Source organism: Bos mutus, chromosome 20 (genome assembly GCF_027580195.1).
Source record: "Bos mutus isolate GX-2022 chromosome 20, NWIPB_WYAK_1.1, whole genome shotgun sequence".
Lineage (NCBI taxonomy): Eukaryota > Metazoa > Chordata > Mammalia > Artiodactyla > Bovidae > Bos > Bos mutus.
The window spans coordinates 63,678,231-63,691,774 of NC_091636.1; the positions used below are offsets into that span (position 1 = coordinate 63,678,231).

General features: G+C 43.0%; 1 protein-coding gene across 5 annotated transcripts in view; it reads left to right on the top strand.

The window, feature by feature from the left end:
- SEMA5A (semaphorin 5A) overlaps positions 1-13,544 on the top strand; it is a 568,136-nt gene that overhangs the window by 198,834 nt on the left and 355,758 nt on the right. For all 5 annotated transcript variants that reach the window (XM_070357735.1, XM_070357734.1, XM_070357733.1 and 2 more), the window contains one exon: positions 1,969-2,163. In XM_070357735.1, the coding sequence (XP_070213836.1) occupies positions 2,043-2,163 (121 nt within the window). In that variant the 5' untranslated portion in view covers positions 1,969-2,042. The remainder of the gene's footprint in view (positions 1-1,968; positions 2,164-13,544) is intronic.

The window sequence follows — 13,544 nt, forward strand, 5'->3', positions numbered from 1 at the left end:
AGGCTCCACTAACTGATGCCTGTGCCCTTGGGATACTTACTGGAGTCACTCAGTGGGTTTCATTCACGTGTCAGGCATCTTGGTGGGGCTGACCGGGAACCCGGACTATGTGGGAGATGATGCTAGGAGGACCTGTATGTGGTCTCTCTGGCTTGGCGGTTTCAGGGGCATTAAACTTCTGACCCCGTGTCTCAGTGCCCCAGAGGATGTGATCAAAGAGACAGGAAGTGGAAACTGCCAGTCTTTAAGGGTGAGAGCTTGGAAGCTGGGGTGTCATCACTTCTATTACATTCCGCCAAGCAGAGCAGTCAGAGAGCCAACCCAGATTCAGGGTTGCAGGGAAGGGACGCAGATCCGGCTTTCAGTGGGAGGCAGGTTGAAGAATCTATGACATCTTTAATTTTCTGGACTTTCCCTTACCCATTACATGGCGTGTTTACTGGGTTTGCCTTAATTTCTGTTGACACTGAAGCCCCCTGAAATCACAGATCCACTTATTCCTCTTCTGGACAATTGCCATAGCTTCAATTTAACTTCTCCACTTTTATGTTCTTTTTTATCCAATTTCCTGTGTGCACTCTGGAGAGAGTGATCTTGTTAACATTACTTCTAATGTTAATATACTGTGGTAGGTTATTGTTATGAAAATAGAGACCTCAGAACTTAGTATCATTCACCTTCCAAATCTTAACCCCACCTGCTCTCTAAGCTGCTTCTCCCTTCTCCCCTCTACATCCTCTGGGGTCCAGATCGAGTATAGTAAACTGTTCCCAGCACGTATAGCCTGATCCTTCCTCTTACCCCATCCAGTGCGTCTTTTCATCCTCTTCTGGATTACTTCCGGAAATCTCTGTCTGTTGAAATCCTCTTTATCCTCTACAATTAAACTCAAATATGAAGTCCTCCTTGGGCCCATCCTTGATTCCCCTAAATAGCAGCGTGCTCTCTCCCCTAACTCTCACAGCACCCCAGCTTCTTTTTATGGTTTTCCAACAGCTTGGATTATCGTTATTTTTATAAGCCTATCTTATTTTAAAGCTTATTAATCTTTTAAATTATGCATGCTCTTTAAAGTCTCTCAGCTCCCAGCGCAGTAATTTCATTTCACCCAGTAGGTGCTCCGCTTAGGTTTTATTTGATTCACACTTGAGCGCTAGCCAGAAAGTTTGCAGCCAGGTCACCAGTAAGTTTCAAAGGATAAACTCACTCACTGTGGATGAGTTTTAAGAGCTGGGGGCATGATGTTAATCAGGTTATTAGCAAAGGGCAATGCTCATGGCCCTATTTAATAGGGGCTTTTGTATTTTGAAAAGGGAAGGGGAGGAATTCAGAGGGCTTCCACATACAGGTCTGTGTCTGCACAGGGAGGTAAAAATGGTGTTCCAAGGGAAAAGCCAAACGATGATCATAAGTCTTAAAGTGCATTGTTCAGGGGTGACAATGACAACTCGACAGAGCTTAAGCATGAATATTTTCCCTTTTATAATGGATGGGTTATCTCATAAAGTCATTGGGAGGAACAGAGGTCTGGATTCAGATATATATATATAAATGCTAAGTCGCTTCAGTTGTGTCCAACTCTGTGACTCCATGGACTGTAGCCCACCAGGCACCTCCGTCCATGGGATTCTCCAGGCAAGAATACTGGAGTGGGTTGCTATTTCCTTCTCCAGGGGATCTTCCCAACCCAGGGATGGAAGCCGTGTCTCTTATGTCTCCTGCTTTGACAGGTGGGTTCTTTACCACTAGCACCACCCGGGAAGCCTGTGTGTATTTATACATATATATACACACACATATATATATATATACACACATTTCTGAAATATCTTCCAGAAAAAGGGATGTTTTTCTAAGTACTCCAAGTCTCTCTCTTTTTTTAACTAGAGTGCTGAGGCTTTACCAAAAGGCCAACTACTGAAAACCTGAGCCCATGTTCATGAACTTGTTCTCTTCTGTGTGTTTTAGGCACTTTCCACACATGACGGGACCACGAGCTTCTGGTTAGACAAGTGCCCGGAGCTGACGGTCTCCTGCCCATCATGAAGGGACCCTGCGTCATCGCGTGGCTGTTCTCAAGCCTGGGGTGGTGGAGACTCGCCCAGCTAGAGACAGATGCGTCTCTGTGCCAGAGAGCAGAGCACCCAGTCATTTCCTATAAAGGTGAGAGTCAGGCACGCTTGCATTGCAAAGGCACCGTTGAAGTGCAAGTCTCATGCTTAGGATAGCAGCAGTTATCACTCTGTTATTCTGTGACTTTAGTTTAAAATCAGAGCAAAAATACGAAATCCCCCATCGCGAATATTTTGTATTTTGAAACTGAGAAGAATTCAAGCTCAGAATTATCACAGATAGAAAATCCCATCGTTGAGGCCACATTTACTTGACAGGTGCTGTCAGCCCGCTAGGCATGTGAACCAGGGGAGAAAAATGTTGCCCATAGAAATAACAACATACCAAGCAAAACAAAAAATTCTTCACTTCAGCATTTCTCAACAAAGCCCGAGTCCTTTCACACAGCGTATGCCTTTGTCTTTACCTGGCATTGCATGGCAGACAGAATTCTTTTGCTGTCTCAAATATCTCCACAGATCTGCAGGGTCAACTGATTACTATGTGTACATGTTCTTTTATTACTTAATTCATCAAAAGTTTTTAGAGTTCTTTACCCCTCCACACTTATCGGCATTCAAGATGAAAAGTAAGCTAGTCTTTGTGTCTGTCTTCAAGGAAATCACACTTATATCATGAAGCCAAGTGTGATCACACATTGTATTTTAATAATTCATCCACTAGTTTTTTATTTTTTACTATTTTGTAACTTTTGTATCACAAAAATTTTGAAATACATACAAAATTAGAATCTGTTCTAAAGTCTAAGGAACACTCAACCCTTGGATTTATTCATTCATGGCCCGTCTTTTTTCTTTTAAATCCCCACCCATGCTCCACCCACATTCACCAAATTATTTTGAAACGAATTCAAGAAATCATATAATTTTGTCATGACAGTTCAGTTCTTGAATATCAAAGATGAGGAATTCATACTACCGTTATCACACCAGAACAATCAAAAGCCCAAACATAAACCAACGCCATAAAACTAGCAAGCGTCACGGGAGTGCTGTGAGACCCCTGATGGCCTCAGGAGTGCTCGCTCCCTGCTTTGTTAACGGTTGTGTTGAGGCAGGAATGGAATGCCGTTCGTACACTGCGGCTGGTTGGTGTATCTCTCGAGTCTCCTCATCTCTCGCTGTGTTGTGTTGTTTTTGTTGCTCCACTTGCACGTTCATTTTTAAAGAAACCTAGGTTCACTGTCCTGGAGAGTTTCCACAGTGCTTCCCATTGGTGTCAGTGAGATGTTCTTCTGTCCCCAATTCTTCTCTAAACTAGGAGTGATGATGAGAGGCCACTCGGATTCAGGTATGCAGCTTTTTGTCTCTACTGTGTCATGGATGGTGCCCTGTCCTTCACCGGGCTACGAAATACTCAGTCACTGATGGTCATTCATTCATTCATCTAAATCTGCTGACTCATTCATGGGTGCAAAACTAGGAGTCTTACCTTTTCCTACTCTTCCTTCACTTAATGGCTAAGTTACTTGTACATAAAGTAACTTTCACTCCTTAACTATTTGAATTTCCTAAGGGTGCATCTGACATAGGAAAGGCAGAGTGGATGCTTATTTTTCTTTCCTGTGCCATTTTTTATACAGTCCAATTAGTTGGTTCTCTAACATTATCCAAAGGGGACAAATAAAATGTTCTGTTTGCTTTTTTTAGAGTTATTTTTAATATATGGATTTCAATATTTGATATATTTCAATTAATTGCAGCGTTTATTCTTGTAGATGGTGCAATGATCACATTTCAAGCTTAGGGGCGGGTACGCTCTTGAGGTTGCCTCCTGAGTTTTTCTGAGACAACAAAAGTGGGTTTTGATGGCTTCGTTATTCTCTGGGATAACAAGGTGCCTTTCACTCCTCTTATCCATTTCCTTCCATTGACCTGAGAAGCAGTCATTTTTATGTGATTGGAGCATAGGAGTGGCCAAAGAGAGGTCTTGTCAGTGTACAGAGCTAAGGAAAGCGTTCTCCACAGCACACTTTGGTTCTGGATGCTTCTAGTTCATCTCGAGGACTCTAGGGATCTCTTCTGGACCTCTTCCACTCTATGTCTCTGTCTTTCTCTGCTGTGCACAGACTCCTGTCTCTGCAGGTCAATGTAATTATTCCTCTGTCTTTTCCTGCAATACACACTCAGTTGTTTCAGAATAATGGCTGTGTGCAACTCTAGTCCTTGTTGACTACAGAAAACCCTTTCGTGTGATTTTTCTTTTATAGTCATCAGGGTGTGAATTGCACTAGATAATTGAAGCAAAATTACTGCTTTGAAGTTGAAGGAATTTCAGTTTGTATGGTTGGGCCATCAACTCGAAACATAGTTAATTTCACTTTTGGTTTTTGAGATTTTTCAAAATTGACATAATTCTGTAATATTTTAAAGCCCAATTAAAGAGGGTGTTTGGAGAAACTGACTTCACTCTGTTTTCCTTACCTTGTTCCTCCTTTCTACTTTTAGCTCACCTTTTACTTAGAGTTTATGATTTTTGTTTCTTTTTTAATATAAATAAAATTCCACACACACACATATACATGTACAAATATATTCATACCCTCTTTTCTTAAAAAGTAGCATGTATACAAAAAATTCTCTCTATCGAGCATTTTTTCACATCAGGATATGCCCTGGAGTCCATGCCTCAGTAACATGGATTTATGTCACTTCTCATAGTCACATGGCTCTCATCTATGGAATGAGCTCCAGTCTATTCAACAACTCCTTACTGGGGGACGTGATCATGTATAGTGTTACAATGCACAGTACCTCCTTTTTGCAAGTGTGCTATTGGTAGAGATGCCTGGAATTGGGATTGCTGGGTCAAAGGGTGAATGCACCTGTGGTTTTGCTAGGTCTTGCCTGATTCCCTTTCATGAGGGTTGTGCCATCTTACATTCTCCTTGCTCTTGGTATGAGTGTTTGTTTCCTACCAACCTTTCCAGTGGAGCACACTGTTAGGCTTTGGCTTTTGGGACAACCCCAGAGTTCATCAAAGTCTTCCCAGGTGGCTCAGTGGTAAAGAACCTGCTTACCAACGCAAGAGACATGGCTTCAGTCCCTGGGTCGGGAAGATCCCCTGGAGGAGGAAATGGCAATCCACTCCAGTATTCTGCCTGGAAAATTCCACGGACAGAGAAGCATAGCAGAGACTACAGTCCACAGGGTCACAATAAGTCAGATGTGACTGAGCTACTGAGTACACGTGCGTGCATAGTGCATCAGTGGCAGTCAGCATACTTTCAAACTGCATTTTTAAAAGGACGTGTGGACACAGTGGGGGAGAGAGGGTAGGAAGAATTGAGGAAACAACATTGACATATATACTCTTCACGCATGCTAAGTTGCTTCAGCCGTGTCAGACTCTGAGTGCTCCCCCCGCCTCAGGCCCTTATGTCCATGGGATACCAAGAGCAGGTTGCTATGCCCTCTTCCAGGGCACCTTCCTGACCCAGGGATTGAACCTGCCATCTCCTGCATTGGGAGGCAGGTTCTTTACCACTAGTGCCACCTGGGAAGCCCTGTATACTCATGTGTGAAATAGGTAAGTAGTGGTAAGCTGCATTATAACAGGGAGCCCAGCCTGGTGTCTTGTGATGACCTAGAGGGGTGGGATGGGAGGGGTGAAGCAAGCTCAAAAGGGTGGGATATGTGTGTGTATATGTAGATATCTACATATACACATGTAGATATATGCATTTACACATACATACGTATATATAATTATGACTCATTCGCATTATTGTATGGCAAAAACCATCATACTGTAAAGCAATTATCCTCCAATTAATCAATCAATTAAAAAACATTTGGAGTGGATATTCAGGTGCCTATTATGTACCGGAGTCTGTGCTAAATATCAAGGAGACAGAGGTAAAAAACACAGTTCCTGTTAAGGGTTTAGAATGTCTTAAGGAATACAGACCGAAAGGGCCGTTGTGTAATGTTCTATTAAGGGTCCTCACAGAGGTGTCTTTGCCATGTGCGTGGGAGTCCAGGGAAAAGCTGTCTGAACCAGCAGCCTGGGCTGCAGAGGAGTGCTTGAGCAGAGGAGTGGCTGAGGACGCTTTCTAGGATGCTGCAGGACCAGAGCTGAGTCCCAGATGACTGTGAGAATGTGTTTACGAGTCTCACGCAGGGAGCCCAGTAGGTTTTGGCAAGTGACAAGACCAGTGAGCCATGAAATCTGTTTAGATCATGGAGAGGAGGTGGAGGAAGATGAGACTTAGAGGGAAGATTTAATAATGTAGGGCCTCAGAAGGCATCTCTGGAAGGCCCCCTCTGTTTGCAAAGGCTCAGCATGGAAGGTGGAGAACGGGCAGTGGAAAGAGCCTACCCTGGGGCTGCTGCTGTGACCAAAGGGAGCCATGAAGAGGGCAGGAGGGCCTGAGCTGTGGGATGTGTAGCAGAATGTGAAGAACTGGGTGGATTCTGGAAATCTGCAGAAGAGGTTGTTGATGTTTTCAAGGAGGGACCAGGAGTGCGAGCCCCAAGTTCTTGGCTGTTGATTCCAGATGGAGTAAAGAAGGGAAGTCTAAAATGGTGAGATGAGGTTGAGAAATCTGAGTTCCTGACTGCCATCAGATGGAATTAACGAGCTGAGAGCTGGAGTCATGGGTACCAGGGAAGGAGAGGTTTTTCAAGAGGGAAGTGGCCATCAGAGTATCTGGGCCAGAAGGTAGGGTGACAGACTCACCCTGATTTCCCCCAGGCTCTTTTGGGGTGTAGCGCTGAAAGCTCCTAGAGACATCGGGAAGGTCCGCTGGGGGAGGGCATGGCCACCCACTCTTGACTGGAGAATCCCATGGACACAGGAGCCTGGTGGGCTGTGGTCCATAGCATCATAAAGAGTTGAACACGACTGAAATGACTTAGCACCTGCACTGAAAACTCTACTGTATTTTCAGAAAACTGGAACAGATGGCTACCCTCCTAGAAACTGTCAGTAATGGTGTATTCATTTCCCAGTGTTGCTGTAACCAGATACTATAAACTAGATGATTTAAAACAACAACAGCGTGGTCTCTTATAGTTCTGGAGGCTGGAAGTCCAAAAACAAGATGTCAGCAGAGCTGTGCTCTCTTTGAAGGCTCCAGGGAAGACTTCTTCTTTTCCACATCCTAGCTTCTGGTGCTTGTCAGCAATCTCCTGTGTTCTTTGGCTTGTGGACTCATCACTGCAGTCTCTGAGTCTGTAGTCACATGGCATTTTCTCTGTGTAGATGTTTTTGTCTTCTCTTCTTTTTATAAAAATAGGAGCCCTGTTGAATTTAGGGCCCACCCTAACCCAGCATGACTAAATCTGAATTAATTACATCAAGATTGTATGTCCAAATAAAATCATAATCATCACAGATTCATGAGGTTACGACTTCAGCATATCTTTTGGGTGGACATATTCAGTTCAATTCAGTTGTTCAGGCACGTCCAACTCTTTCTGACCCCATGGACTACAGCACACGAGGCTTTCCTGTCCATCACCAACTCCCAGAGCTTGCTCAAACTCATATCCATCAAGTCGGTGATGCCATCCAACCACCTCATCCTCTGCCATCCCCTTCTCCTCCTGCCTTCAATCTTTCCCCCATCAGGGTCTTTACAAGTGAGTCAGTTCTTCACGTCAGGTGGCCAAAGTATTGGAATTTCAGCTTCAGCATCAGCATCGGCATCAGTCCTTCCTATGAATATTCAGGACTGATTTCCTTGAGGATTGACTGGTTGGATCTCCTTGCAGTCCAAGGGACTCTCAAGAGTCTTCTCCAACACCACAGTTCAAAAGCATCAGTTCTTGGTGCTCAGCTTTCTTTATAGTCCAACTCTCACATCCATATATGACTACTGGAATAATCATAGCTTTGACTAGACAGACATTTGTTGGCAAAATAATATCTCTGCTTTTTAATATGCTGTCTAAGTTGGTCATAGCTTTTCTTCCAAGGAGCAAGCATCTTTTAATTTCATAGTTGCAGTCACCATCTGCAGTGATTTTGGAGCAAAAAAAAAAAAAAGTAAAGTCAGTCACTGTTTCCATTGTTTCCCCATCTATTTGCCATGAAGTGATGGGACCGGATGCTATGCTCTTAGTTTTCTGAATCTTGAGTTTTAAGCCAGCTTTTTCACTCTCCTCTTTCACTTTCATCAGGAGGCTCTTTAGTTCCTCTTCGCTTTCTGCCATAAGGGTGGTGTCATGTGTGGTGTCACCTACAGGACATATTCAGCCTTTAGCAAACGACATTTATCAGTGCAGCTTCAGAACAGTGATGGGGATGAAACTACATGGTAATGAACAGAGGGATGTGTGTGAGTTGAAGGAATAGATATAAAAATAGAGAATTATTGTTTCAAGTAGGCAGGGACATGAGGATAGGGAATAGCTTTTAAGAGAGCATTACTTAATCCTCTTTAAATGGTGATGGGGAAGAGAGAAAAGACAGGGGGAGGGAATTGACTAGGCAGAGCCCCCAGGGCTGTAGGAGGGGACAGGATACGGGGCACAGGTGAGGGATTAGCTCCCAGGAAGCAGACCCAACCCCCAGGGAGCCCAGGGGAGGGAGACCGGGGGACCCAGGATGCAGGGCAGTCAGCAGGAGGGGGTTGCCTAGGACTCCATCTTCCCTGAGGAGGAGCAGGCAGGCCTTGGGCCAGGAGGATGGGGCTTTAGGAAGGAAGTGCCGTTCTTAAGACAGGATAAGACTGTTGATCAAGAACAGACACAGAAGATTCCCCATGACTGTTCAGAGCCCAGTCGGTCCTTGAAATGGCTCCTTTTATAGCTGAGCAGGTGGCCACAGCTATGTCCCCTAAACACTTCTCTGTGCTCTCTACAAACAGTCTGAGAGAGTATAACAAAGCATGGATGAGAGAGCAATAAAGGCAGGACTGGGTCACCTTGATACTTAAGATCTTGATATTTGGGGTATATTTCAAATTTCACCATTTAGTTTTATACATTGGGGTCATTTTGCACGAGATTCTACTCAAGAAGAGTCTACAGGAACATTTCATTACAGCTAAGCACGTTTCATCAATGTCTTGATTCGATTTTCCTAGCTGAGCAGAAGATGCTGGCAGGATCTTGGTAAAATATTTGCCACTCCAGGCTCCTCTTCTCTTGTGGAGTTCATTGCTTAAGAAGCCCTAACAGCTTGCTGTGTCTGCACGGTTGCTCCCTTGACTGCATGGTCTAGAATATTTACCCCGATCATGCAGTGGCTGCTAAAACACCCTGACACACGACAGACGCTTCACACTTACGTCCTTGTTGATTGCTTAAATATCTATTCCACTAAAGAGGGGGAAAATAGTGACCCTTCAAGACAACATGTTTCTCAGCATGCTTACTGAGTCTCATAACCATCTTCCAAATGAGTTTTAAATGTTTAATGTCCACTTAAGGGGATAGTGCCACATTCTGCTTTTGTTTGTTTATTGATTAAAGTTTACCCAGCAGGCTGGCTGTTTAGAGAGCCTGAGCCAGTTATAGGAATTAGAGCAGTTTCACAGGATGCACAGGGAAAAACCCCCGCTGGAGTGAGCCATGCTGGACTCATGCTTACTTGGACTTGCAACTTTAATGTTATGACTAATTTGGAGGCCTATCTTCAGTGTCTTAGCTGACAGCACTTAGTATTTTTTTAAAAATTTTATTTGAAGTGTAGTTGATTTACAAGATTGTGTTAATTTTGGCTATACCACAGAGTGTTTCAGTTATGCGTATATACATACATTCCTCTTCATATTCTTTTCCATTATGGTTTATTACAGGCTGTTGAATATAATTCCCTGTGCTCTACAGTACCTTGCTGTTTATCCGTTTTATATGTGATAGTTGACATCTGCTGCTGCTGCTGCTGCTGCTAAGTCGTTTCAGTCATGTCTGACTCTGTGCGACCCCATAGACGGCAGCCCACCAGGCTCCCCCATCCCTGGGATTCTCCAGGCAAGAACACTGGAGTGGGTTGCCATTTCCTTCTCCAATGCATGAAAGTAAAAAGTGAAAGTGAAGTTGCTCAGTCATGTCCGACTCTTGGCGACCCCATGGACAGCAGCCTGCCAGGCTCCTCTGTCCATGGATTTTCCAGGCAAGAGTACTAGAATGGGGTGCCATTGCCTTCTCCGAGTTGACATCTGCTACCCCCAAATTCCCAACTTGTCCAATCCCTCCCCTCCCCGCCCCCTTGGGAACTGCAGTGTCTGTTCTCTGTGAGTCTGTTTCCGTTTCATCAATAAATGTTCATTTGTGTTGTATTTTAGATTCTACGTATAAGTGGTATCATATGGCATTTGTCTTTCTCTTTCTGACTTACTTTGCTTAGTTTGATCATCTCTAGGTTCATCCATGTTTTTGCCATGTATGATGGCTCCATACCTGTCTCAGGACTCCATACCTATCTCTCGGCCTCATGAACATCCCAGGACCATAGACATTTTCCACGAGGCTCCTTTTTCTCTCTGGGTTTTGGCTGTCTGGTGTCTAATGCCCCAGACAGGCATACAGTTTCATGATCCTGGCTGGATTCTATCTCTTCTCTTAGGATCTAGGATGCTCATTACCACACAAGGGGCCGTTGCAGGTAATTTCCAGAGTCCCTGTCAGATTTCAGAGTCTTTAAGCATGTAAACCTTGATTAAAATTGCCTCCAGTATTTCTCCCTGTTCTCCTAGTCTTATACTTGCCATTTGACCTTTATGAGTTATAATTGTGCATAATTGCATGACAGTGGCCCACTTTCTCCAAGGAAGAATTGGGAAAATTTATTTTAATTAAAATAGATTGCATAAAATTCATTTTAATATTTTCATGTGAATCTAATTAAAATATAGCAAGATACCACTTAGCATTGAAAATTGTCTTGAACTCAGTGCTTTTGTTTGTGAAAATAAAAATTTACATAAATCAATTGTGATTCTCTTTAGTTTCATAGCAGGTTATGAGTTATCCTCCTTTGAGTTTACTTATGGGGGAGAAATGTTTCCTATAGACCTCTATTATAAAAAGTCCTTTGACCTATCAATAATTTAACTCGTGTTATCATGCAAATGATATGTTTCTCATAGTGTAATCGCAAAGTCACATGGAGAAAATATTTGAACCTATTTGCAAGTGAAGCAAGTAAGGTATACACGCACTGCCTGTTTTATGCATTGCTGCTGTTCAGTCGCTAAGTCCTGTCCAACTCTGCGACTCCGTGGACTCAGGACACCCTCAGGCACCCCTGTCCACTGTCTCCCGGAGTTTGCTCAAATTCATGCCCACTGAGTTGGTGATGTCATTCAACCATCTCATCTTCTGCTGTTCCCTTCTCCTCCTGCTGTCAACCTTTCCCAGCATCAGCGTCTTTTCTAATAAGTTGACTCTTCTCATCAGGTGGCCAAAGTATGGGAGCTCCAGCTTCAGCATCATCCTTCCAATGACTATTCAGGGTTTTACACATTTAAGAACTGCATTTGCTAATACATTTTTTTACTCTAAAGTGTGTTGTTAGTTTGCTCTCTGAAAAAATGGAATATTAAAAAATGTCGCTTTTCAACTCTATAACTTAGGTATGTAATGATCATTCATGAGTGCATAGAGGTGTTAGAAAATGCAGTCATTATAAAACCATTCTGCATTATTCTTTGGGTGAAATTGCTCCAATACCTAGCTTCTACTTTCATACTGTTATTGATCTTTGACTGATGAAAGCTTTTGAGGGTCTCTGTTATATGTTTTTTTATAAACAGTGATTAAGTTCTGATGAAAATAATTTGAGTTTTGAGAATGATCAATAACTTTTGTATTACTTTTGTGTTCTAGGGCCACTAACGAAATAATGTGTAAGACATCTATATTTTATCTTGAGATAACCAATTTTTGATTGATTTTTCTTAGTGGGGAAATAGTTTTTATTACTCTAAGATTGCAAATGTAAAACTTTATAAGTTAAGTTGTTCAGTGGGATTGCATTAAATTTGGGGATAAGATTTTGTGAAGTTATTATCAGGACTCTAATTTAAAATAGTCATTTCGTTTAGCCTCAAAGATTATGTTTTATTTTATTTTTGTTCAAGCATGTTATAGGCTTTCTAAGCCTTAAGTGGGCAATTGATCCATTTCTCACAGTGAAGGTAGATAAAAATCTTATCCTTATTTTACCTATGAAAAACAGTTGGAGATTAAATGTAGAGTGGACAAATGTTTAATTAAGCAATATTTTTCTTGGATTTATAACTCCCTGTCATCTTCTAATATCAAGGCAAAGTAAGCATCCATGCTCACGTTTGAGGAGACCCAGATTCTGCCTACTTCTGCAGACAACAGTGCTGAAATTTTTCTGTATTCATATAATAAAGACTACACCAAGGTTTCCAAATCTTATTTAGTTTGTGTACTAACCTAATCAGCATCTTAAACTTTTATTTTCCTGAAGCTTTTTAAAGAGGAGTTTGTTTGTTTGTTTTTAATTGCGATATAGTTGCTTTACGATGTTGTGTTTATCTCTGTTGTTCAATGAAGTGCGTCAGCTGTATGTACACATATAACCCCTCCCTCTTGGACCTCCTCTCCACCCCGTCTCGGTCCTCTAGGTCACCACAAAGCCCCAGGCGGCACTCCTTGTGCTATATAGCAGGTTCCCACTAGCTAGCTATCTTACACATAGCAGCGCACAGAGGTCAATCCCAATCTCCCTTCATCCCAGCCCCGCCCCATGTGCAGACGTCCATTCCCTACATCTGTGTCTCTTTTCCTACCAGCGGAGTTATTTTTTAATTTCTCTTTTACGTTTCCACTTCCAGCCTGTGAGTCAGGGATGGACTTCAGAAAACCTAAGCACATGCGTCAGATGGTTCAATGTCCACCTGCTCTAATCAGCAGCAGGTGACAATGTATGCTAACACGCCCAAGGGGATAGATCCCTCCAGTCTGCAAGATGGCAACGTTGTCCTAATACTCTCTGACCATTCCCGCCTTGAAAGCCCCTCTGGCCTTTGTGTTAGGCAGACTGCACACCCTATTAAATAAAATCAGTGAAACGAGACCCTGATGCCCTGAATGCCTGGGCTGGCAGAGGGCTCCTGGCAGCTCTCAGAACGTGATTAACGACTGTCATCCTCATTTGTATTTTTGTGCCCTGGGTCCCCTCGCCTCATCACACAGAGTGCTTTAGCTTCTGCTTGTTTGAAGATAAAAGCAGAGGTCCAGTTTATGAATTATGCAATCAGTCTTTACTGAGTGCATATGATGTGCTAGACATGTTTCCACCATGAGGTTTCCCCAGTAAACAGAATGGTGGAAATCTCAGAGTTTACATTATGTTAGGGGAGACAGACAATAATAAGATGATACAATATAGACCTGCTGGTTCATATGGTAAAGAATCTGTAACTCGGGAGACCCAAGTTTGATCCCTGGGTCCCCTGGGAAGATCCCCTGAAGAAGGGAATAGCA